We start from the raw sequence: 23600 nt of genomic DNA, 5'->3' as shown, positions 1-23600 counted from the left end.
ACAAAGAGGAGGGAAGAGGAGGAGGAGGAGGAGGAGAGGGAGAACGGGGAAAAGAAAGAGAACGAGACAAAGAAACTGTGTTAAAATGAAGAGATTTAACGTTTTCACTCGACTTTATCTTAATCGGCTCCAGCTCACCTAGGCACTTGTAGTCGGAGGTTACTCCTCTTAAGGCTACATCAAACACGGACAGCTCCATCCTCTGCTTGCGGTGGTGGCAGCTGAGCAGAGCGGAGGGCTGCATCACCTGCAGGTACAGGAGCGGTTCCAACACCTGGTCGCCAGCCCCTCGTCTCCCCGGCTGCCTCACGATGGTCACGCCCAGCGCCTGGCGGGCCGAGGAGCGGCTGGGAGTCGGCAGGCCGTCCAGGGAGAGCAGGCTGCCTCTGAGGAGCGGAGAGGCCGGCTGGGAGGTGTTGCTGTTGAAGATGTCCTCGGCTGTCAGGCCGGCCAGGGAGTCCTGTGCAGCTGGAGCCGGAGCCGGAGCCGGAGCCGGAGCAGGAGCTGGAGCCGGAGCTGGAGCTGGAGTCGGGTCTGGGGTTGGTGAGGATGAGGCTGGAGGAGACTCAGACAGGATCTCAGACTGGTTGAGGGCGCTCTTTCCCACCTGCAGCAGATACAGGAGGATCATTTAGAGCTGGGTTGAACTTTAATAAGCAGAAAATTCAATAACAACCCACGTCAACCATATAATTCTGTGTCATTTTGGGCCATAAAGTTGATTTTTAAAGGGGCCTAATTATGAAGATATCACTTTTTGAAGGCTCTTCAACATATACTTGGGTGTTTGTCTTGCCTTCCAGCCCCCACAATGTGAGAATTGACCAAAAAAATCTCTAATGTACAGGCTCCCTAGGTTGAAATCCATGTGGTTTTACAAGCTGTTCCCTCGGTTGTCTGACAATGATGTAATTAGTTTTTGAATTTGCATAATACCACCCCTACCTGTGAGTACCGGTACCAGTAGAAGGGGCGGGGCAAGCAGTGGTTCATTTGCATTTAAAGGGACAGGCACTGAAACCAGCTGTCCTGAACAGGGCTGTTTTGAGTGGATGAAAAGAGCTGTGATATTTTTGACCACAGCATGTCACAGATATGTCTTTAAGACAACTGGGAACTATTTTAATTTGTGGAAAAATGGCTTGATATGTCTCCTTTAATAAAAAACTCCTATTTTTAATTAACCACTGTATTGTACGTCTACGTGACGGCACTGCTCTCACAAATGTCAAATTTTGCTATTGTGTTGGAACGAATCATTATACACACATGGATAACTGACCGATCCAGGGACTGACTCACTTCTGAGCTTCTGTTTCAAAGCCTTTTTGTTTACCTTATCCCCAGGCTCCTTCTTCTCCAGCGTGCAGGGAGTGTCTGCCGATAAGGGAAGGGCCTTAGAGGAACTGGAGCAAGCGTAAGTCATAACAGACAGCTTGCTAGCGGTGAGGAAGATGTCGAAAGGGATGAAGCTGAGGTTCTTGGTGATCGTGGACTTGTGGGAGGGCCGGGCGATGCAGTGGTGGCTGGCCCCGCTCTGCTGCTCGATCTGGACGATGCGGATGCGAGCGCTGTCGCTGCCGAAGCCGCTGTCCTGCCCGGTTCCACTGTGACGTGACGAGGAGTCCACGCCCATCGCGGGGTCGCGAACGCCGTGCTTCTGCTCGTGTCGACGCACCTGTGCATAGAAACAGTGAAAGGTAAGAAAAGGACACTGAAGTCAAGTATATATATATAATACACACTACTCACAAAAAGTTATGGGATGTTTGGGTTTTGGATTAAGTTTCAGAATGCACCTAAAATGCACTATAACCTTTACAGGTGAACTTAATTTAACCTTCTCTAAACTTTTGAATGCACAATTGTTCAATGTTTCAGTCCTTATTGAATAACATGCTGTTCTCTAACAAGGTGATTAACCACAAACATCACAAGCACCATCTGATTTAGTGGTTCAATTGTCATTGAAACACTAAATGTTCTGGTTCAATGACAATTTGTATCCAGTCCTCTTCTCTCTCCCTATCCTCTCCACCATGTTCAAATTTTGACGAGACCAAGACAACACTTTGATCAAATTGATCAAGTTATTGAGACATGGATATTTTTGTTGTGCTATAGCCACCACTGTTGTTAGCTTTTGTTTGAGATACAGAAATTACCATTGCATCCTTCTACTTAAAATGCCTGCATTCATGATAGGATATCACTGTAGCAGGAACTTTTTATAGGGATATTCTTGTCAAATATCCCTAACTTTTTGTGAGTAGTGCATAAAGAGAGAGAAAGCAGCCTCACTGTGGTGTGGTGTTCAAAAACATACAGACAAATAGAGACGCTACCTGCGTAACAGAACTGAACATGTGCAACATCTTCATGACTGTGATAAACATGAGAATTCAATTTGCATTTCAACAAACTGCCTTATCTCAAACCAAACCAGCATGGTTTGTTAGCATTACAGAAGGGGTCAAGAGCATCAAATAAAATGGATGAAAGCTTTTTTTCCCCCTTTTTTTTGGGTAAAATTTGTTTCTTGTTTGGATCCTGGCTTTACAAGAGGACGCAAAAACCAAATAACTCGCTTGATTGAAACCATGGACAAATTGACCAAAAAAGGAGAGCGTCGTACAACCACAGAGACATTAAAGGCATGCTCTGGGACTTTTTCTGTGGTCTAAAAATCATTTTGCACTTCTTGCAATATTGGACATGTCTTTAGAAAAAGGGCCTCACCCTGGCAAATCGAATTGTTTCGTGCACTGACTGTGGTACTGTGTATAAAGCAGCTGAGATTTTATGCTTGGCTCCGACTAACGGATATCGGGAGAGTTCCAGCCGTTGCAGCAGTAAAAAGCTTTCAGTGACAGATGCTATAAATCAATGTAAGTAGGTTGCTGGGTTTTCAAGCAACAATGAAAATAGGCATCTTTATTCTGCTACCAAAGCATGCCATCCTCAGGACTATAAAGAAAGCCGCCACTGCTTCCCATGGGACACGAATGAGACAAACATTTCAAGCTAAATGCTACCTGCCAACTAATAAATTACTGGACATGTTTATGTAGAACGGACATGTGTGGCTAAAAAAAAAAAAGCCAGAATAAACATAAAAGTTTACGTTTCAAAAATTTCCCAAGCACATGGAAAACATTTTGTAGATGCTACAGGGCACTGACGATGTTAAAAAAAGAGCACGATGACCCGACAGTCCTCTGATATCTGCGTGCTTGACAGGTGCAACATGAAGAGACTCAGGCCTATTCATCATAATCATTTCCAATAACGTGTCCAGCATTATTACCGCACTATTAAGGCCTCTCCTCCTTCATGTTAATGGGTACAATGTCAGTTTCAATTAGCTACTGCTGTCTTTTGAAACATGACTATGATAAATTGTAAATTTTTTTGTAAAAAAAACACAGAGGGGGTGAGTTTCCAACAGAACCAAGGTGTGTCCCATCCTATCCCACCCTCATCTGGCCCAACCTGCACATGGTTGCTATTATAACATGTACTCTTAGCTGCCCCCCCCCACTCCTCCTCCTCTCTTTCTCTCCTTCACTACATCCCACCCACTCCATGAGAATTTTAAATGTATATTATTGCTGTGGTGGAGATAGTGTTTCAAGACCTCCAGGCAAATACTAAACCCACTGGCAGCACATTAGACAGAATACTTGACTTATTAGATATTTCCTATTCTAAACAGTGTCATCAAAGGCTAAGAACAAGAGCCATATAAAACACCGCGGCATGCCTGCCCGCCTGCCTGTTCTGTTCTGTTCGGCCGGGCTTATGTGAGGGGCTTCCATAGACTCGGCCCTGCCAGATTCCTCTCTTTTCCCGGGCCTAATGAGGACAGGATGTGTGCACTCCTTTTCTGTAGAAATGTAAGATTTTCCAAGCAATGGGGAGGGGAAGAGAAGGCAAGAAAAGGGCCTGGACTTGTCTCCATGTGTGTTGTGTTAAGCGGGTGAAACTTGTACTGAGGTAAGGAGGTATTTCAAAAAGGTACTTGGCAAAGGCAAAATGTCCACTCCGAGGAGCGCCCCACGTTGGAAGGGACAAATAAGCTGCACAGCAGCTGGGAAAGAGCGAGCGCCAGGAGAAACTGCCAGATACTCTTTACGCTTCTCTGTCTCTCTTCCCAAGAAGGCTGTACACATGCATTTACAATTACAGTAAATACCCCGTCTTCTTTTTAACCACCACTACTAAGAGAGTGCCCCCTAAGCAAATTCTTGGTCTATATTTAGATGTGCTTACGAGTGGAATAAGGGATAATGGGGAGCCAAATGGGGGGTGTAGAGGAAAAGAGACAATGAGAAAATATACCACAGCGCACAGTTGTTCATATAGTTTGAATCAACACATGCAATCAATGCATTCACAGACATGTACGCATAAACACACATGAAGTCAGTTGTGTTCCCAGGGTTTGATCTCAGCTAAAGTGAGTTTTAAAGCTCACGACTGGATTGCTCCGTGTGTGTGTGTGTATGTGTCTCTGGGCTTGGTTATAGCCTCGCTGTGCTTACTCACAGGTACACACAGAAAACATCAACCTATGGCTCTGTAGTCTTTATGCTTTAACCTTTTAGCCAATTTATTCACTGACAGAGGGCAATAAATTCAGAATACAAACATGCACTGCAGCTACAGCAGGCCTCGTCCCAGATGAAATCCCCTTTTCCAACCATTACTTTCTATTATATTGTATAATGGCTGCACTGAAGCGCTGTTTCCAGATCCCAATGCAATCTTTCACTGGACTTAGTTGATCATGATCATGAATGTGCGACTACACACACACACACACACACACACACACACACACACACAGCCTCCCCCAACCCCAATCGGCCAGTCATGAAGTCATCCCCTCAGAGTCTCTAGGCAGAAAATTCTGGAAAATGGAGGATAATCCCCAAAGTGTGAAACCATGAGTCTCCCAAGTGCCAATCATATCAGAGCGCATCTGTACGACTTCTGACCCCTATTTCTGTCAGTGTAACTCAGAACAGCTTGGCTCGAGGAGGGCTAATATGTGGAAGCAAATGTCACATCATCCAAATGCCACCCGTTTACAGTGTTGGCTGGCTAGTTGAATATGACAACATAACTTTTACATCTGAATACCACATATGCAGTTGATTGTTTCCAGATGAAAGAAAAGTAGGTTGCAATTCAGGTTCAGAGATCAGGGAACATGAAAATGTGAATGTTTTAAGATGGTAGGGAAACCCATGGTAGTCGATAGGGAAAGAGTATAATAAATACAGTCCAAGTAGCAAAGGTGACTATTATTCCTTTCAAAAGGGTCCGTTTAAAAGCCACACATCCCCACTGAAGTCTGAATCAGTCAGTCAAATGATATAATAAAGGCCCAAGTTTACTTTAAAGAAATGCACTAAAGCAAGACTGGTCATTAAAGGTAACACAAGAGACCTCGGGGCAAATATAACTAGAAAAATATTTCAGCTACTAGCCTGACATGTTATATTATAGGGTAAGAAGAAGGATGAACTGCATGAGAACGGACAATACCACAAAGAAATACCATAGCAACAACCAGAATAAATAACAATGACAGCATGGCATCGTCATTAAATAGTTAAATGTCACATAATCAAAGTACAGCTGAGCGCTGAGGTCGTGTTGAGTGACACTAAGAAGTGGAGTAATTGTGGGAAGGAGGTCAAGGCAGCGGTATTAAAAGAAGAGAGCATTAGTGTGAGTGAAAGAGGTCGGCAACTTAACACTATTACAGAATTACAGAGTTGTTCACAGAAACTCAGGCATGTGGGGACAGAGTTGTCACAGAGAGCCAGAAATAAACAGGCGCATTTCTGAACTATGTAGCGTAATGTGCTCTTCCAAAAAAAAAAGTTATTGCATATGTACTGTGTTTCCATGTCTGGGTGTAAACTCTAAATACTTTCCTATAATTGTAAAATATGTGCTTGTTTTATAACTCGAGCACATATGACAGTAACTGCAGGGAGAAAACAAGTGGCAATTAGCAGCACTTCTGAGATCAAATGAAAGCAGTGGCAGTGAGCTGCTTCTCAAACATCCCATGTTAATGAATTGTTTATTGTTTATCATATTTTTTCCCATGTTCTTCTGTTGAATAGCTCCTGCAGATTTTCCCTATTGAAAAAAAACAAACCATAGTAGGTCAGGTCACTAAATCTTCCTGACAGAACTATTCAGTCGAGCTTCGTGCTTGCAGGATGCCTGCATGGAAATTAACTTCTGTATCTTGACAACATCAAGAGTTTACAGGTTAGGCCCCTGCAGTGCTACCCACTATTGTTTACCAGAACCATAAAGCTGATAGCAGGCCTCTGTGCCTTTGTGCTGATGGAAGAAAACCTCAATGCAGCAATACCTCATGTTAATCAAAAATAATAACAATAATACTTAACCAAACGCCATAAAGACTGCAATTCATTCTCTTATTTTCTTGTGGAGAACAGAGGGGGGAAGACATTCATAATATGAAGTCACTGCTCTCTGTGTGCCACAACAGCGGTCACAAAAAAAAAAAAGGGCATCAAAGGCAGTCATTTAATACTTGTAACTTTGTTTCAATAACAAAGGCAACCTGCTATGCACTTCAACTGAACCACAACAAAGAAGCAGTGGAAGGTCGCGACCCCGGTGCTCGCAAATGGATGCCGAGTGCTTCGGAGTGACTGTCAACTGTACTTTAAACAGAGTCTACTCTGGAGCGCAGAGTGGGGCCGTTTTAACAAGCTCCCATCCACCCAGCTAATGGTGCTGGTTGGTGCATTTATTCCTCCAGGGTTTAACAACATGTTCCTCAAAAGAAGCACGAGACAATATTCTCTCCAAGCCCCCCAGCATCTCTCCTTTGTCCCTCTCCTCTCCGTCGATCTGCTTTGAACAGGATTAGAGAAATAACAAAGTGAGAATATTTTGCCTTCCATGTCAGAGACTCTTATTCCCCTGATGTCATGTGACATACCGGGGGGAAAGCAAACATCCGGGTGACAGTAATAATTTATGCGTGTTTACATTCCTAAAGCGCTGGGTCAGTCGGAACACTTTTCTCCCAGAAAGACCTACCGGAGGAAGAAGTGAGGAAAGGAGAAGTGGAATAGGACATGGCTGGTCTGAGGAGAGGAACGCCTGTGAAACACCTCAATAAAACAAAGGAGAGATGAACAGATGAACAGAAACATGAATGCAGAGATGATGTCCTTCCATTTTCAGCTGCTTTATGGTTTGGAAAAGCCCTGGCTCAAAAACAAAGATGCGAAAATGATAAAGGCTGGAGAATGAAAAGAAAAATTGTGAAAAAGGAGTGAGTTAATGCGGTCCATATGGGACCTACAGTACTGTGCTGCTCCACAAAAAAACCCTGGCTCTGGGAGCTGCGGCGGCCAACGAAGCCGTTTTGTAATTGATTGAACTTCAAAACCTGTTTTCTCCTGCGCCTGCACACGACATTAGTTTACTTACAAATATTTTGGCACAAACAAAACGCAGATTGCCATTGCTGCGTAAAAAGAAAAACGAGAGAACTGTATCCAGAGCTCTGACATTCAGCAGGGCTGCAGCGCTGTGGCTCAACACGTTGAGTTTAATACCGAGGCCTTCGCAGTGTGTGTGTGTGTGTGTGTGTGTGTGTGTGTGTGTGTGTGTGTGACTCTAGGCCTTCGAAGACGCTCGCCAAACCCACCATTGCCCCCGCTCCTAATCTCTGGCAATCAGGAATGATTTAAAAGGTCTGACAGACACCACCCTTTAAGCTCAACAAGAGGCTTATTACATCAGTCGTCCAACAACAGATCCACCAATCTAAACCAAAAAAACCCTGATTTCAGATCCACCAATCAAATCCTCACCGTTGAGTCCGGGGGGGTGATTGCGAGGACATGCAGGAATTAGCCCATATCACTACAAAAACACAGGCTGTTTGTATAAGCAGGATGCACTGCAGTTGTATTACTCATTGAAGGAAGTGTTCGAAAATGCCAGAAGACAATTCCTAGATTAATAACACAACCGTGTTAGTGAAAACAAACACAGGGGGAAAAGTGTCCTGACCACCATGATGTAACTATTCAGAAATGATACACAGACCTTTCTCTGCTCATCCGACATAATCTCTTGGCTGGAGTAGGATGCTGCTGAATGGACTTTATCACCAAATACTTCCATCATTAATGATAAACAAGATATCAGCCATATGGTAAACAAAGCAGCGAGAGTGAAAACATTGAAATTTTATAATAAAGTTATCATGGGGCTAAAGCCAGATGGAGAACTTGGCAGAACTAATGTGGCTGATAAATGGATGAATTGCCGTTGTACATGTAATGTAATGTAATGTAAAAAAAAAAAAAAAAAGTATATAAAATCGATTCTCCTACATCCCTGGAAGACTGCAACCTGACTCCTTACATTTTATATAGTAACTAATTAAATAAAGATGAAGGCCAGATGTGGAGAAAGGTGTAATTAGAAGACACACTATAGCACAAGTGAAAGTGAATGAGAGACAGAAGCACCCTGGGGTCCGTCTTAATTGCTGTGATCCTGGCTTCCACAGCAGCAGAGTCATCATCAGTCTTTTTTTTTTCTTCCTTCATCTTCTCTTCTTTCTTTCTTTCTTTCTTTCCATGGGAATGGGTTAGAGAACAACTGGCTCTCATTAACTGTCACCATGCCTATTTACTTTTGAAATTTGTGTGGGGGTAATTTTCTAATCTAATATTCAGGCTCCAGTGTTTTCACATGCCACAAGTGTCCCTGAGTGAGGTGGGCCTGATGGTGACAACGGCATCTGAAAGCTGTGGGTGTGAAAGTGTCTGTGGGTTTAGCTTCTGTGAGAAATCTCAGAGTCAGAGTCAGAGCGCTGTGTGTGTGTGTGGAGCAGCGCTTGCACTTACAACTGGATTTTTAAACCTCTATTAATCGTGCAGCTGGATAAGAAGAGGAAAAAGTGTAACAAGCACTCAGAGTAACTCTTCTTTATTCTAATAACTGTTTATATACGCAGCGGGATTCAAAGGCACGCACGCTCAGTGCAGCTAAAAGCTACGCAGCGAAGTAATCATCAGGTTTCAGCCGGGGCCCTTCAAGATCACTCATCCAAGCTTTCAACTTAACATCATTAACTTTGGCATTATGTTTTCAAAAAACCAAACAACAAAAGAGACTTCAAACTGCATTGTCTTCAGCCTGGGCTCAACAGTTCACCAAAGCAGACGTCTGAGAGACTTCAAAAAGCAAAGCAGAGATGCCTTTCATTAGGTCATAGAGTGTTCTTCTCGAAAACGCCTGCACTCGCGCGGCGCTGCCTGGCGGCCATGTCTGTTTTCTCTGCTTTAGTAACAAGGTCATGGGGAAACAGCAACAGCAGGGAAAACAATGGTGACCTGAGGTGAGATGAGGCTGTTCAGAGCAGAGGCCGGGGTGGGGAGGTGGGGGTGGGGGTGGGGAGGTGGGGGTGCAGGGTTGAGAAGGGCAGATGAACCCCAGGTGGTCTGTGAGTGATGCTGCTGTGATCAGCCCACACCCCGGGGAGCCTGCACGCACACAGCTCGTGGTTACGAAAAGGCCACACTTGCAAAGATACAGTACAACGGCATATACAGTATATATATACACACATAAAAAAAAAAAAAAGCGAACGTGCAGACCCACACACACACACTTACACAAGATTGCATACAAATTCAAAGAGCGGCGTGAAGACAAGAACAATCCTGGCTCGGTGTCTATTTACAGAGCTGAAATTAGAAGAGGAGGACTGAAGTAATCTTCCTTTAATTTCTCCCTGGATGTGCTCCCAGGTCTGAGAGAGACAAAGGCTCTTATGTGCTGTATGTTAGGTTCTCAAAGGAGAATGATGCAAGACCCCCCTGTCCCCTTGTGCGAGTTGTCGACGGGGAGGGCCACGGTAAGGGTGGGGGGGGACACGGAGGACAAGGCTAGAGGACACAGTACACATCGTTTACAAGAGGGGAGAGACCAGACCAGGTTCAGTTCATCATCGTCGGAGGAGAAACCTTCAAAAAACTTCAGGTGTGAAAAATCCACCGACACTTCGCTGCTGCAGCGGTCGGATCCAGAAGCGAAGGAGTCTGACAAGGACATGACACGGTGTGTGTGAGGATTTAAACTGCACAACTACATGTAGCTCATCATAACTCATTTTCTTCTCTGGCTCGAGTGCAGATTTCAACTCTACTACAACTTAAATGAACTCTTTATCCATAAGAGAGTTTCCTCCTCTCAGTGTTGTAATATGCGAGGTGAACTCTGACATGTAAACCCCCGGGCAGAAGCGGCTCGAAAACAGACAAACTGAAACAGGTGAGGTGTAAAAACCAAGCCCTGCCTCTTGACTATCTAAGGCACCTGAGCTATGTTTCTGAGTCGGGGTCTCAAGTGGCTACATGGCACCTATCTGTACATGCCTATCATTGCCTGCATGCGCTCTGCATTTGGGTTCACATGCCTCCAGTCCGGTTTTAGGGGCCCAGGCACAAGCCCAAAGCACAAAGATATCATTCATTTCACACATGCATTCATAGGGGAGCAGCTGATAAAATAAACAAAATGTGACAATTCCTGAAGTGACTGCTTAATCCTCGGGTCTATAAAATGCTGACCGCAACTTTTCAAAGGCTTTTTTCTGTTTGACAAACAGATTTTAAAAAGGTGTTTTGTATAATCATGAAGCAGACTCGCAGCCAGTGTTCACATTTGAGAGGCATTTTTGATTTAAACAATAAATCCATCACTCGAGTCGTAACCCCAAAAGTTGTTGCTGATTATATTTCAGCTGATTAATGGACTAATCATTTTATACCTAATATGAGATTGCAAATGGGCACTTAGAAGATTTATATTATACTTCTATGTGACCTGGATAACATACCAGCAGAGAGACGTGGAAAAAAAACTGAGAGAGAGAAAGAGAGAAAATGTGCCTGCGCCATGGAAAATCTTCCAAAAGCCTGGAATGATTTGTGAATTTTGATTTAGGGTAAATATTTAGTTTAATGAGAGGAGCAGTCCAGGAGGAACTCGGTAGTAGCCCGCTCCAATCAACCACAGGAGTTCAAAAAATCACAGTGAGGACGGAGCAGATACTGAACATTGATATATCAAATGCAAACATACATGCACACCCACCCACACACACACACACACACGTGCGCTAACACACTTTTAATACACTATCCGAGTTGCAGAGAGAGAACCCAATACTCTCCATCACCTGTTATTCTAGGTGGGATCTTGCTTACACAGGTGTAGAGGGAAAAAAAAAATCTGTTTCCTCTTTTCACCTCTTCAGACAAACACTCTGGGTTTTTTCACTGAACAAAGTCTAACAGGAGTGTGTGTGTGTGTGTGTGTGTGTGTGTGTGTGTGTGTATGTGTGTGTGCATATGTGACTGTACTAGTTGGCCTGGTGTGCCCTGCTTTTACTAGTCCCCTGAGTGTGTAACCCCGTTTCCCTTGCAGGCAGAGAGAGAAAGAGAGAGAGGGCACTCCTGACTCCTCCTCACCTGAGTCGACACCCGATCCCAGAGTTCACGATGGGGGCCCTGCTCCCTCTCCTCAAAGGCGCCGTTTGTTTCCCCCCCCGACTCCTAATAGAATTCCAACCTCCGTGATTTTATCTGGAGTTTTCACGCCAATTTTGCCAAAACTGATTGAGGGCAGAGCAAATTCAGCTGCTACTGATCTCAAATAGACAAGAGTTGGGGGCCGGCTTTTTAAAGAATGTGCCACGGTTTTTATGCTTTGAGAAGAAAGCTTGGTCGGGGAGGGGTTGCACTGCAGGCAGGGCCACGAACAGGGAAGGTGAGTTGTTATGACTGGCTGTCAATTAGCAGTTGATTCACACAGGAGGGTCAGTGAGACATGAACAAAAAAGGAGGAGGAAAAAAAAAAAAGATACGGTTTCATAACAAAAGGAGGGCAGTGAGATGAACACTGGCTATGAAAATATGTATGTTTAAGATAAGCTGAGACAACAACGCTCACTTAACCAATGTGAGGCAGCCAAAATGGAAAAGGAGATGGCTGCGCAAGGAGCCTTATTTATTATTACTCTTAGCAGCAACAGGGTGAATGAAAATAGTGCGACGTAGGATGGGGAGAGGTCAGGGTGAAAGGGATCTGGCCCTCAGAGAGGGTTAATAGCCAGGCTGACTGGTTAAGAGCTGACCCCGCAGGAATGTCAGCTCCCACATTTATGGACAAATACTTTACACAGAACCTGAAATCAAAGCAAACACCGGATTCGGACTTTCTCTTTCTCACTGTGTCACGTCTCATCTCATTAACATTTCCCTCCCCTCCTTTACTATACTGTTCCCTTTTGCATCCTCTCTCAGGCCGTCTCCTCGCTCTCAACTGTCTGCCTTGTTCCTTTTTTTTCCCTCCATGCTGCAGATTTTCACTCTTCATCTGATGTCTCCCTATTTCTGTTGGCCAGCAGAGCTCATAAAAGCTCCTCTGACACCTCACTGTCCTGAAAAGATCAGAGGTCGAGAAAGAAACTTCAGTTCTCAAAGCTCAACAGCTACGAGACAATATGAAACACTCATCACAAAGAGGAGCGGTCTTGGAAGAGGTTTACTTTAAACATACACAGACAAGGATCCAGCCTTAGGTTGCTCACTGAGCCAAGCTTGTCAACAACACTGTGGCTTAGATAAGCTGTCTTATGTGCTTTTGGCACTCCGGCCTGCACTCCTACATGAGCGAGAGCTGCAGTGCAATACAAGGGAGCAGGATAGGTCACTAAGCTTCCACTCTCCCACGGTGTAACATTTGGTAGCATTTGGATGGAAGAGTGAGGTGAAGAAAGGTCTTCATTTGTCTCATAGGTTTTATTATTTTATTCATCTGCAAGCAATGTGTGAGGTGTCTGTTGGCTGCCAACCAGTGTTGGCGGATTACATAATTAAATTACGAAATAAATGTAATTGCAATCTATTACAGTTCCTCAGAAAAAAAAACCCATTTGTAATTAAATCTGAATCGATTCTTTTGGATAAACATTCATTCGCCTGCTTTGCGCCTTTTAAGGAAAACTTTCTGCGGGTGATGTGATGTTTTCATTCAATATCAAAGTCGCTATTATATAAAAGTCATTAGATTTCTACGAGGCACAGACAGAATAAATTAATGGCACTGAGAAACCAAATATAACTCTCTAACCCCTACAGTAAGTAACCCTCCCAACACAGTGTGGCCTTTCCATCAAATACCAAAACAACAATTCTTCATCATCATCATCATCAATGGAAAAACTTTAAAATCTATAACAGAAAAAAAAGACTCTCGCTGTCCAAACACATTTAAATGTTGCTGAGTGTGGCTGTGTGGATGACATGCACAAAAAAACACATGCATCAGTAAAACACTGCCTCCTCCCCACTAATGGCTTATAACTGCCGTCCAAACCCACTGACAAACCAAAGCAGCTACTGACCAGCAAACTCGTGCCTACTGTAAATTCACTTCTCACAGTGGTTCGTCTTGGCTGCCGAGCGGCGGCTGCTGCTGTCTAACTACTACTGTTGCTGCTGCTGCTGCTGCATTAGTCCAGCTCAGCATGAGACTGCACCCTCTGTGTGTGTGTGTGTTTGTGTGTGTGTGCAGGCGTTTTAACACTACACACATTAATTCAATCTAAAAAACTGTCAAGGAGGAACCTTCCCCACTCTCAGACAGCTTCATACATAACTAGCTGGCTCTGGATGGACACAAACCTCCTTTTCCAACCAGGAGCTGTGCCAGTCCCATGAGGGAAAAAGAGATGAAAGAGAGCAGATGAAGAGCATGGAAAAGACGACGGAAATGATATATATATTAAATAAAGGGGGCAATGAAAGAAGAGTTGGATGAAACCAAGGAAACGCAGGAGATTGAGAAGGAAAGAAAAATGAGGTGCTGCATGCAGACTTATAATGTCAAGTGATGCAAAAAGGAAAGAAAGAAAGAAAGAAAGAAAGAAAGAAAGAAAGAAAGAAAGAAAGAAAGAAAGAAAGAAAGAAAGAAAGAAAGAAGAGGTGGAGGAAGGAATAGAGATAAGGCAGGTAATGGGTGACTGAGCGGTTTTTACTCATTTGTGTTTACTAAAAACTGTAATTCAGTGTTTCCTGTGATGCCTGATACTTTGTCCTGAACCTGGGTACTGCCTCAGTGTGTGTTTGTGTGTGTGTGTGTGCACTGGCATCGGTGTATGTGTGTGTGTGTGCGTGTGTGTGCATGAGTGTTGGAGGAAGTCTAAAGCCCTGTTTCCCATGCGTGTAATCATCCCAGGATGAGGTGGAGGATGAAGCAGAGCGGGACTTCCCCCTGCACCAGAGGGTATTTTCCTCTCACATTGTGGTACAAGCACATGGCTGACCCGAGCTGCCTCTGTCTGTGTGTGTGTGTGTGTGTGTCACACACACAGAGAGAGAGAGAGAGAGAGAGAGAGAGGGAGCAACATGGGATGAGAGAAGCATTTTCTTGATCTTCAGCAGTTTGGTGGGACAATAATAAAATACTTTGGGAGCTTGTCATCATGGCAACCGATGCCAACTATGACAGCTTACACTGTAAATCTACATGAAGGAGCGGATGGCATTGAGGTGGTAAATAAGAGAATGATATAGTGTGTATATATATATGAGAGGAAGAAGTGGTGGTTAGGAGAGACAGATGAGGAGGAGGAGGAGGAGGAGGAGAGAGAGGCTGCTTTTTATTTGCGACTTCTTTTTCACTCTCTCTCTCTCTCTCTCTCTCTCTGAAGAACAAATAACGTCATAGCAGAGCTGAGACACAGAATGCAAACACACAACCAGACACTCGGGTCAGCTGCTCGGTCATAAAGCAGCATTACAGCGCTGGCTCCCAAATAAAAGGCTGCAGACAGTTACCATGCAGGGAATGTGGGGACAATGTGCATGCATGTGTGCGTGTGTGTGCAAATGTGCGCCGACATGTGTGTGTGTGTGAGGGTATACACTTCTGCGTTGCCATGTGACAGTGCCACTGACAGAGCAGTGAGATAAGTCCTAAAAGCTGCTCCATCATCTATTCATAGCTGTTGTGTGAGTGTGGGACCTCCTGCTGCTGAGAGCTGCCTGGGCTCGGCCCGGCCTCACTTCATCATCATTAACATCCACCAGAAAAATACAGAAATGAAGTCAAACTGTGACGGACCGCGGCTAATGCTGCGATAAACATCCTAATAATGCAGTGATTTAAAGAGCAACAAATCTGCCTATATGGACTGCTTAGAATCAATCATGTTTCATTTACTTTGCATCTCAATCATGATTCAAATGGAAACTGTGGACAACTGGCTACGGCGCACAATGACTGAACATAACGGATGGATGATGAGAAAATAACAACCTCGTTCTGTATGGATGTAGGGAATAACAGCTCAGTGACTAGAAATGACTGAAATCACACACACACAAGGCTTGCACACATTGCCCACGCGCCTGGCTTGCCTCACCACTGCCAGGGAACCCAAAAGCCCCTACAAAACAAATTCATTAACCCAGACAATAAAACACAGCTGTGAGGGGCAATGGGAACTGTTTGAAATCTGCATAGAATCTGTCGAAGGCACACGGCATGTTCTCAAAACGTCTAGGAAAAGAAAAAGAAGAAGAAAGTTTAGAAAAAAGAAAGAGAGGAAAAATTTGGAAACCAGAGAGAGAGAGAGAGTGAGGAAGGAAGGAGCGGTGTTTGATTTAAACTTTAACCGGAGACGGCGCTGAGTGTGAGAGATACTTTATTGACGTACAACAACAAAAAAACAAAAAAACAAAAAACAATTCCTCTGCACCAGATGCTTAAAAGATCCAGGACCTGTTTTTAATTGAGTCCTTTGAACAGGTTGTATAAAGGAAGTACAAACAAAACTGTCAAATACTATAAATATCATTACTGAGGTTGAGTTTGAATTAAAGAAAAAACAAAAACAAAGCAGGGGGTGAACATCTGTTTCATTATTTGGCCATTTTAACCATAGCAAAAAAAGCCTGTACCTGTTCAAAACTCACTCTCCAAACAAAAGGAGCTCACGTAGCGCTGATGTTATCTGATGGTGGTGTTTCTAATGTGTTAGCAGGGCGTAGACAGGCTGCTGGGAGGACAGGCCAAGAGAGAGAGAGAGAGGGGGAGAGGAGAAGCTGTTGGGGTCTGAGTGTGTCACCACATGACGCTGTAGCTGCTGCGTGCGCCACTAGAGGGCTCTGCAGCTTGAAGAATGAGCGTCTGCAGACCGGAACACGCCAGACTCAACCGTGTCTTACTCATACTGACCTCCCTGCTGCCGGGTCCGGGGCCAAGCAGCCGGACAGATGCGGTCGCCAAAAGACTTACGACACTGAGATAGATGGAGGTACAAATAGTTTTATAGCGAGTGTCCAAAAAATCCAAAGCCAAACCACATTTATTCAGAGTAACCTCTGTGCTGTGCAGCTGCACAGAGGTGAAGACACACACCGACTGACCCCAATGTTCATGAAACTGTTGTGCTCTATAATGCCACTACTATAAAACTGAAAGAGTACAGAACATGGTGTAATACGACTGAAATCAAGTAGTACTATAAAAGTAAGAAACCCAACCACAGTGTCTAAAAAGCCGGTATTAACAGGAATAAGGGGATATTCCCACGTGGATGGATTATACAGTTTCTCAGCAGTGGATGGAGGATCAGTGTACTACATCTCTCCAGACCTGTGGTCATTTCAATTTCACTTCATCTAAGCTGAAGGCAGCATTACCATGGTGGTAAGATGCACATGTCATAACAAAAACTGACTGTTTGTCCTCAGGAAACGTAGCCGGGGGAAACACTTAGCAGCTACTGTCATGTTGTTCTCAAGCAATACCCCTTAATCCCTCGGCTCCTCCGGCTGGAAATGTGTATTTGTGAAACTAAGTGTTGCTGGAAAAGTAGGAAAAAAATGCTCCATTTACACTGCCTTCGAGAAACATCTTAAATCAATCCAATCGAAATGACCTTTCTTAAATAGAGTACGACTTTGACTTTCTTTCTTTTTTTTTTCAACTGTTGCCAGTGGACCTCCCAGAATAGCTGATGAAGTTTCTCATCCTGCCTTAAACCTGGATGAACCCTCTGCAGCCGTTAGCTGCCCCTCAACAGAATCAAGCCATGAATCATTACAAGTCGGGGTGAGGGCTCAGAGATCACCCAAATCAAGACCAGATGCACAACAGGCACCTCCTTTAGGACTGACGGTATAAATAAGATTATATATGAACAAATACAAGTCAGCAAACCTCCATGTCCTTCTCTTATTTGCTACCATAGTGCTGCTTTAACAAATGTGACATAATGTTTTATGGTGTTGATTTGCCTTCAGGAGATAACTCTGATGTGGTAACTGCTTGTGTTACCTGTATTAAACATTGTCAAACACGTCTGTAGTGGTAACGGAAACAAACTGTGATTATAGGAACTAGATCCTTTTAAAATATGTGTTATGTGTTTCCCCTGAGAAGAGAAGCTAACCACATCACCTTTTAAAAAAAGCCCTTTACAACAGGGGTCAGCAATTAGGTTTAATCATGAACCATTTATTTCCAGTAGTGTTAAACATGTTAATTGGCCCGGTGGTGGAGTTGCGCTGTGTTGTACTGTATGTTTTGTTTGTTACAGCTACATCTCATTTGTGGGTGTTCGATTTCATTGGGGTTTGCTTAAGGATTGTATCTGACTGCAGATGTTATTTCCCATTAGAACGTGTGAGCTACAGTAGCTTATTCAATACTCATTTGGCAGAAAAAGGACTAAAAACCCTTTATTGATGGTTGAATGAATGTGCTGTTGTTAATGTTGTTGCCTTAGAAAACAACTGTATTAACAGGCTGTTAGACCACCACCTCCGAAACTATGAAAGGGGAAAACTTCACTTCAGCTTTGGTTGCGCGGGGGCCAAATGTTTTTTTGTCGAAAAAGGGCTGGATTTGGCCAACGCGACGCTATTTGCCTACCACTGCTTTACGGGATCTGAGTCATCTGATGCCGTCACTGCACGTCAGTACACACACGACCGCCAGTAAAGGGCAAATCCAAGCAGAGAGAGAGAGATAACAGAGAAATCACTCTGTCAACTCTCTTAATTTCATACCATCCCCCTTCTTCTTCCTCCTCCTCCTCCTCCTCTTCTCTCCCCTGTCCTCCTCACTCCTCTGACTCCCATCCTCACCGCAGCTGGTAAATATTTTTATATTGTGTTCCATTAGAAAGCTTTATTAAGCGGTCAGACAGGGCAAATGGCGCCTGGAAGCTCCCTGTCCTGTAAACAATAGGAAGGGCCCTGAAAGCTGCAGCTGAGCACAGCGCAGTAAACTAAGGCCACATTAGAGAACTGCCTTGCTCTGAGTGAGTAAATATTTAAATGTGTTAGATTCGCCCAAAATAGTCAGGGGGGCGATAGTTGAGGCCGGGGTTATGTATAAGGAAAAACGGTCATGACGGGGAGTTTTGGAGCCAAACTGGCACAAAGCCCTGTGGACTGATTAGTGAATGGATCTGTGTCAGGTTGTGGCACTGTGTGAAAAGATTAAGAAGCCATTATCATAACAGCACAAAGGTGGTCCGTGCTGTGTGTGTGTGCAGATGTGATATAAATACTTTAATGCACAGCAACCAGAGTTTCGATGTCCAAATAAAGTCATCCCAGTGTGAATGAAGCGAACGTGCACTGTGAATGTATTATTACTGTATTTTACCTCGGCACGTTTCTCAGGAGCGTCTGTCCCCACCATGTTGTCTCTGAGCAGCTGCTGCAAGAGCTGCACCTGGGCGACGCTGAGGTAGAAGTCCAGACTGCTGGTCACGTTCACCTCCAACGAGTGGCCACACACCACCACCTCCTAGAGGGGGAGAACGACATGAAGAGGAAGGCGAAGGAGGAAGCAAGAAAATGATTCAATAAGACATCAGGATGGCTTTCTGACCTCGCTGCACTGTTTTAACGTTTTTAACTTTTATACTCTTGGTCTATTTACTTTCTATCTCCCCTCTATCTTGTTCTGTTTAGCTCAGTTGTTCCCCTCCTTCCCGTCTTCCTCCTCCCTCTGCCTGGAGGCTACATCTAACAGGATATCACTCACTAACACTCCGGGTTGAACCACACACATGAGTCAGACCTACAGTAACTACACACAATGGTATTGGCGACTGCTGCGTAAACATAATCTAGTCAGACCCACTGTTTAAAAACATAGCGGGGACTGCTAATGTTTTATCCAAAAATCCATTGTAGCATTAATATTTCAGCTTGTTTGTTCTTATTTAGATTCAAATACATAAACATATTAAGTGCGTCGTCATTAGTATTACAGTTATTAGCAGAAGCACTCGCTGTAATTTTCAGACATTAGGTCATGACATCATGATACAACAATGAAAGCGGAGCGTTTACTGCACGATGTAATAAATGTGTTTATAATTGAATAAAGATATAAGTTACATTCACATGGTAAGCATACATAAATATGTTGGAAATGAGTATGAATGGCATTATAGAAATTGCTGTAATTTATCAACACTACCTAGTTCAAGGTCATGTTTTGCTTGTGTTGTTACTGGCTCTGAGTCTCTATATCTCAAGGAGATACAGAAATCACATTGTGTGTGTGTGTACTTGTATAGTTATCTTTGTGAGGACTAGTTTGAGTTTTAGACCTTGAGAACGAGGCCGTTTTTGGAGAGTTTTGAAGGACATTTTGGCCGCCCCCCCTCGCTTTCTGACACATACTGAGGCTGTTTGAGTGTAAAGGCGTAGTTTCAGGGTTAAAGGTGAACTAAAGTTTAATTCAGGGTAATAATAGAGGTTGGGATTAGGCTCTTAGCTGTCATGGTTAAGGAGGATGTCCTCACAAAGATAGAAATACAAATGCACAAGAACATGTGTGTGTGTGTGTGTCTCAGAGCAAACTATGGATTAGCTGTTATGCATTGTCAAGGGGCACGTTAGCGTGGTCGGACGGAGCATCAAAGAGGCAGGAAGTCTCAGAGAGCTGTGCCAGAAAACATCAGCTGTATAAGCAGAAAGGTTTGAACTCTGTGGGTCAAAAGCCTCCATTACATGGCAAAGGACCGGCTGAGGGATTCCTTAATGAGTAAAGTTACTGTATTGCTGAGCAGCAGAACATAAATACTTCTGACATCTAACATAATCAATGTCTATTTTCCTCTACAGTATGAACGACGGATTGTGAGAGTAATGGGTACGATCGTGAATGTAACAGGTCACGGTCAAAGGGCCACAGGATGTCGGTGCAAGTAGTGAACTAACTTCTACAAAGCAGATGAAGGAAAATATGCAACCAATCCTCTCTCTCTTTCCCTTTGTTGTCTTTTTATGTTGCTATGGTTATGAATGAATTCTCTGGTGGAAAAATTGAAAACTTTTTTTTTTTTTTTTTTTTTAAAGAGAAAGATGTAATGCTGGATTCATGGATACTGACCTCGGCCTGTGGGCATTCGGGGGAGAGGTTCTTGCTGAAGATGATGGCCGGGGCCGCGGTCACTCGGACAGAGAAGTCGGTCAGGATCGGTGTCAGGATGGCCCGCCGCTCCTGGTGCCTCCTGATACTGGAAACATAGATACACATACAGAAACTAACTGTTAATGGGGAAATTTCCTCCGGCAGGCTCCATAACTGATGTGTTGCTGTTCATTTTCTCTTCAATATCCAAGAAAAACTTTGACGACGACTTTTCATTGGTTGCAGCAACATCTGGAGAATATAATTTATGAAGGTCCTCTCTGGTCTGCGATTAGTTTACCTTACAGCAACTTAATGGATCTTTTCATTCAAAAAGTATTTATTACATAATAATAATTATTATTACGTTATTTCAGCATTACACTAGAACAAAAACAGCGACCATAATGGAGCGTTTATTTATTTTACCGCCCTTTATTTACTCATAACTTGTTATACTTGTAAAGTCTTTTAAGACTGTCCCATCTGCCTAAGAATGACAAGCCAACACAATACAGTCAAAACCACAAAATGTTCACAACCGAGCTATTGTTATGCTCTTCACTGACAGACAGACGCACATTTCAAACTTCCTCAGGGTTTTCAAATTCAAACCAGTAGGATGACAAGTTCAACTCAAAATAAGAGACTTCAAAATTGATTTACTCCTTCATGTCTGACCTGCAAAATATTTCTGGTCTTTTGTAAAAAAGAAGAAGAAAAAAGAAAATTTCTGCTCTAACACGTTTTAGCTGGATGCTTGAATATAGTTTTAGAGACAGAGTGAGACGTTATTTGACAAGTTCCAATTGGGAACACCCCTAAATTGTATACACAAGATCAAACTGAGACCTTCTCGCATCAACTTTCTCCATTTCACTAATGTTCATTCCCACAATCAAGTCATATTTGTGGGAACATTTGTTAGCAGTAAAACAAATATACAAGTGGGCTTTATAAGGTGGTGTTAATTGCCACATCTGCTGCTATTAAAACAATCAAGGGGTACGGCTTCCAATATTTATAGTTGGCCAGGATTATAAAAAGCTCTGTTTCTAGGTGGCCTGGAGTACAGTACTTAACCAGAACCAATATCATATTCACTTCTGCTACACAAATGTGCATTACCAGTGCCCTTAAGGGATTATTCCTGACACATTTCTCTACATAGAGAGTCTCAGGGAGGCCTAATTCGGAGGTCAAATGATCTGTGAGGCCAATTGGTGTTGGCTAATCTCCCCTCAGACGGATTGAAACAACGAGTGTCTCGTTGCAGTGGACAGGTGCTATCATTCACCAGAAGGGGCGAGGAGGTGTGAGTCTCGGTTTACCAGTAATACAGGGGGGCCTCTGACTGGGCCGCAGCGCTGCACGCCTGTGTGAGTGTGTGTGTGCACCTTTGAATGGGTGTGGTGCAAACAACAAAAGATGGAAAGAATGATTTTTCTGTGTGTGTGAACAGTGAGCGGGGATATCAGTGGCACGGACAGAAAAAAAAAGAAAAGAAAAAAGAGGCCTGCCCTGGGTGGCTGACAAGAGGAGGTGGAGGGGGGTTGAGGGGGGGGGGTATAGAGAGTTCACAACTCCCTGACACGGGGTCTTTCCGAGCCGGCAACTACACAACTCCACACTGTGACGAGGACAGATCCTGTCAGTGGATCCGTGCCGCTGGAATTTCCTCGCAAAAAACCTCAGGAAGCCAACTGAGGCCACTACGGATCCGCAACTACTGGAACTGAACCCAGGAAAACTGCAGCGTGAACATGCCACAAATCCAAAATCGGCCAGGGGAGGCAGGGGGGTGTAGTACTGTAGTAGTAGTGGTGCTGGTGCTGGTGGCGGTGGTTGGGGGTATCAGTGTAGGGAATGAGGAAAAGGTGTGAACTTTGGAAGTGGTGCGTGTCAAAACTAATTACAAGCGAGGTGCCGTGCTCTTGCTGGTGATTGCAGCAGACAAGTAAAGCTGTGAACTTGACTCTCCTTTTCCTCATGTGTGTTGGAACATTTTAAATCACATGTTCAGTTATGACTAGTTTGGGTGGTGACTGAGGTTGGGGTATACAAGCACAGCACAGCACAGCACAGCACACAGTAGTACAGCAAAGCCCATTTTCCAGCAGAGCCTCCAGTGTTGCTGCTGTTGCTGCCACAGCATAAGGAGAGAGAGAGGGTGGGGGGGAAGGGGGTGTGGGGGGTGAGGAGGTAACCACAGCCACCTTCAGTGATTTGTTTGGAAGCGCAGAGTGAGAGTTTGAGTGAAACTCACAAACCTCAACAACAACAGCAACTTTGACCTTCTCAGCGTGACCACACAGAGACACAGCTGCTGACTGCTGCCAACACTGAGGTTTGTATGTGACAATGAGAAGAGATGTGTGTAAACAGTAAAAGAAAAAAAAAAAACACACACAAAAAAACAGAGATGCTGGACATTTCAACAGACACATTTAAATCCTGTCCGCAGCTAAAAAACCTCTTTATTATTAGGTTGATTAATTACGGCAATGTTCTTCACTTGGAAAAGAAAATTCACAGTGAGAAACCGATATAATACAGCGTGTAAATCCTTTGAGTGCAAAAGAAACTGTTAAGCTACATGTTAGGTCATCTTATAATCACCTTCTGATTAGAAATACAGACATAATATCGCTATAGCATATCCAGAGAAAGTCCAGTCTTCTCAAAAAAAAAAAAAAAAAAGGCATTCGGCATCTTCTGCTTCTGGAGTCCCAAAGTGTGAGCCCAGAATCTCACCTCATTGCCCTCTCGCAGAATCTGGCCTTGGCACGGGGCCCAGGCAGCCGCGTTTTCATCGACAAGAGATATATTGAGAGTAAGACAGAAAAAATGTAAGTGGTTTAAGCCTTTGGTAGCCGTTTAGCTCACATGAGCTCATCCGCCTCGGTAGTAAGAGCGTAAGACTCGAACATTGGTCCAAATCAGCTACTTAAAAGGGCTGTTCAACAACAGACCCTGGCCGCCACAGCTGGAGAGACACAAGTGAGGAACTTTGGGAGAAGTGGGAGCAGTGGGAGAAAGAGGGGAAATCAGGGTGGTCT

General features: G+C 44.0%; 1 protein-coding gene across 3 annotated transcripts in view; it reads right to left on the bottom strand.

Moving 5' to 3' along the window:
- vps13b (vacuolar protein sorting 13 homolog B) overlaps positions 1-23600 on the bottom strand; it is a 349921-nt gene that overhangs the window by 108991 nt on the left and 217330 nt on the right. For 2 of the 3 annotated variants that reach the window (XM_085802924.1, XM_085802922.1), the window contains exons 33-36: positions 20521-20647; positions 18778-18921; positions 1337-1678; positions 139-607 (exon numbers count right to left, since the gene is read on the bottom strand). In XM_085802924.1, coding sequence (XP_085659050.1) covers positions 139-607; positions 1337-1678; positions 18778-18921; positions 20521-20647 — 1082 coding nt within the window. The remainder of the gene's footprint in view (positions 1-138; positions 608-1336; positions 1679-18777; positions 18922-20520; positions 20648-23600) is intronic. The other variant, XM_085802923.1, reaches the window with a different exon arrangement.

The sequence above is a fragment of the Trachurus japonicus genome, chromosome 16 (assembly GCF_045865225.1).
Source record: "Trachurus japonicus isolate A0001 chromosome 16, Traja_1.0".
NCBI classification, from domain to species: Eukaryota; Metazoa; Chordata; class Actinopteri; order Carangiformes; family Carangidae; genus Trachurus; species Trachurus japonicus.
Note: the sequence above shows the minus strand (reverse complement) of the source record. Positions and strands in the feature narration are given on the sequence as shown.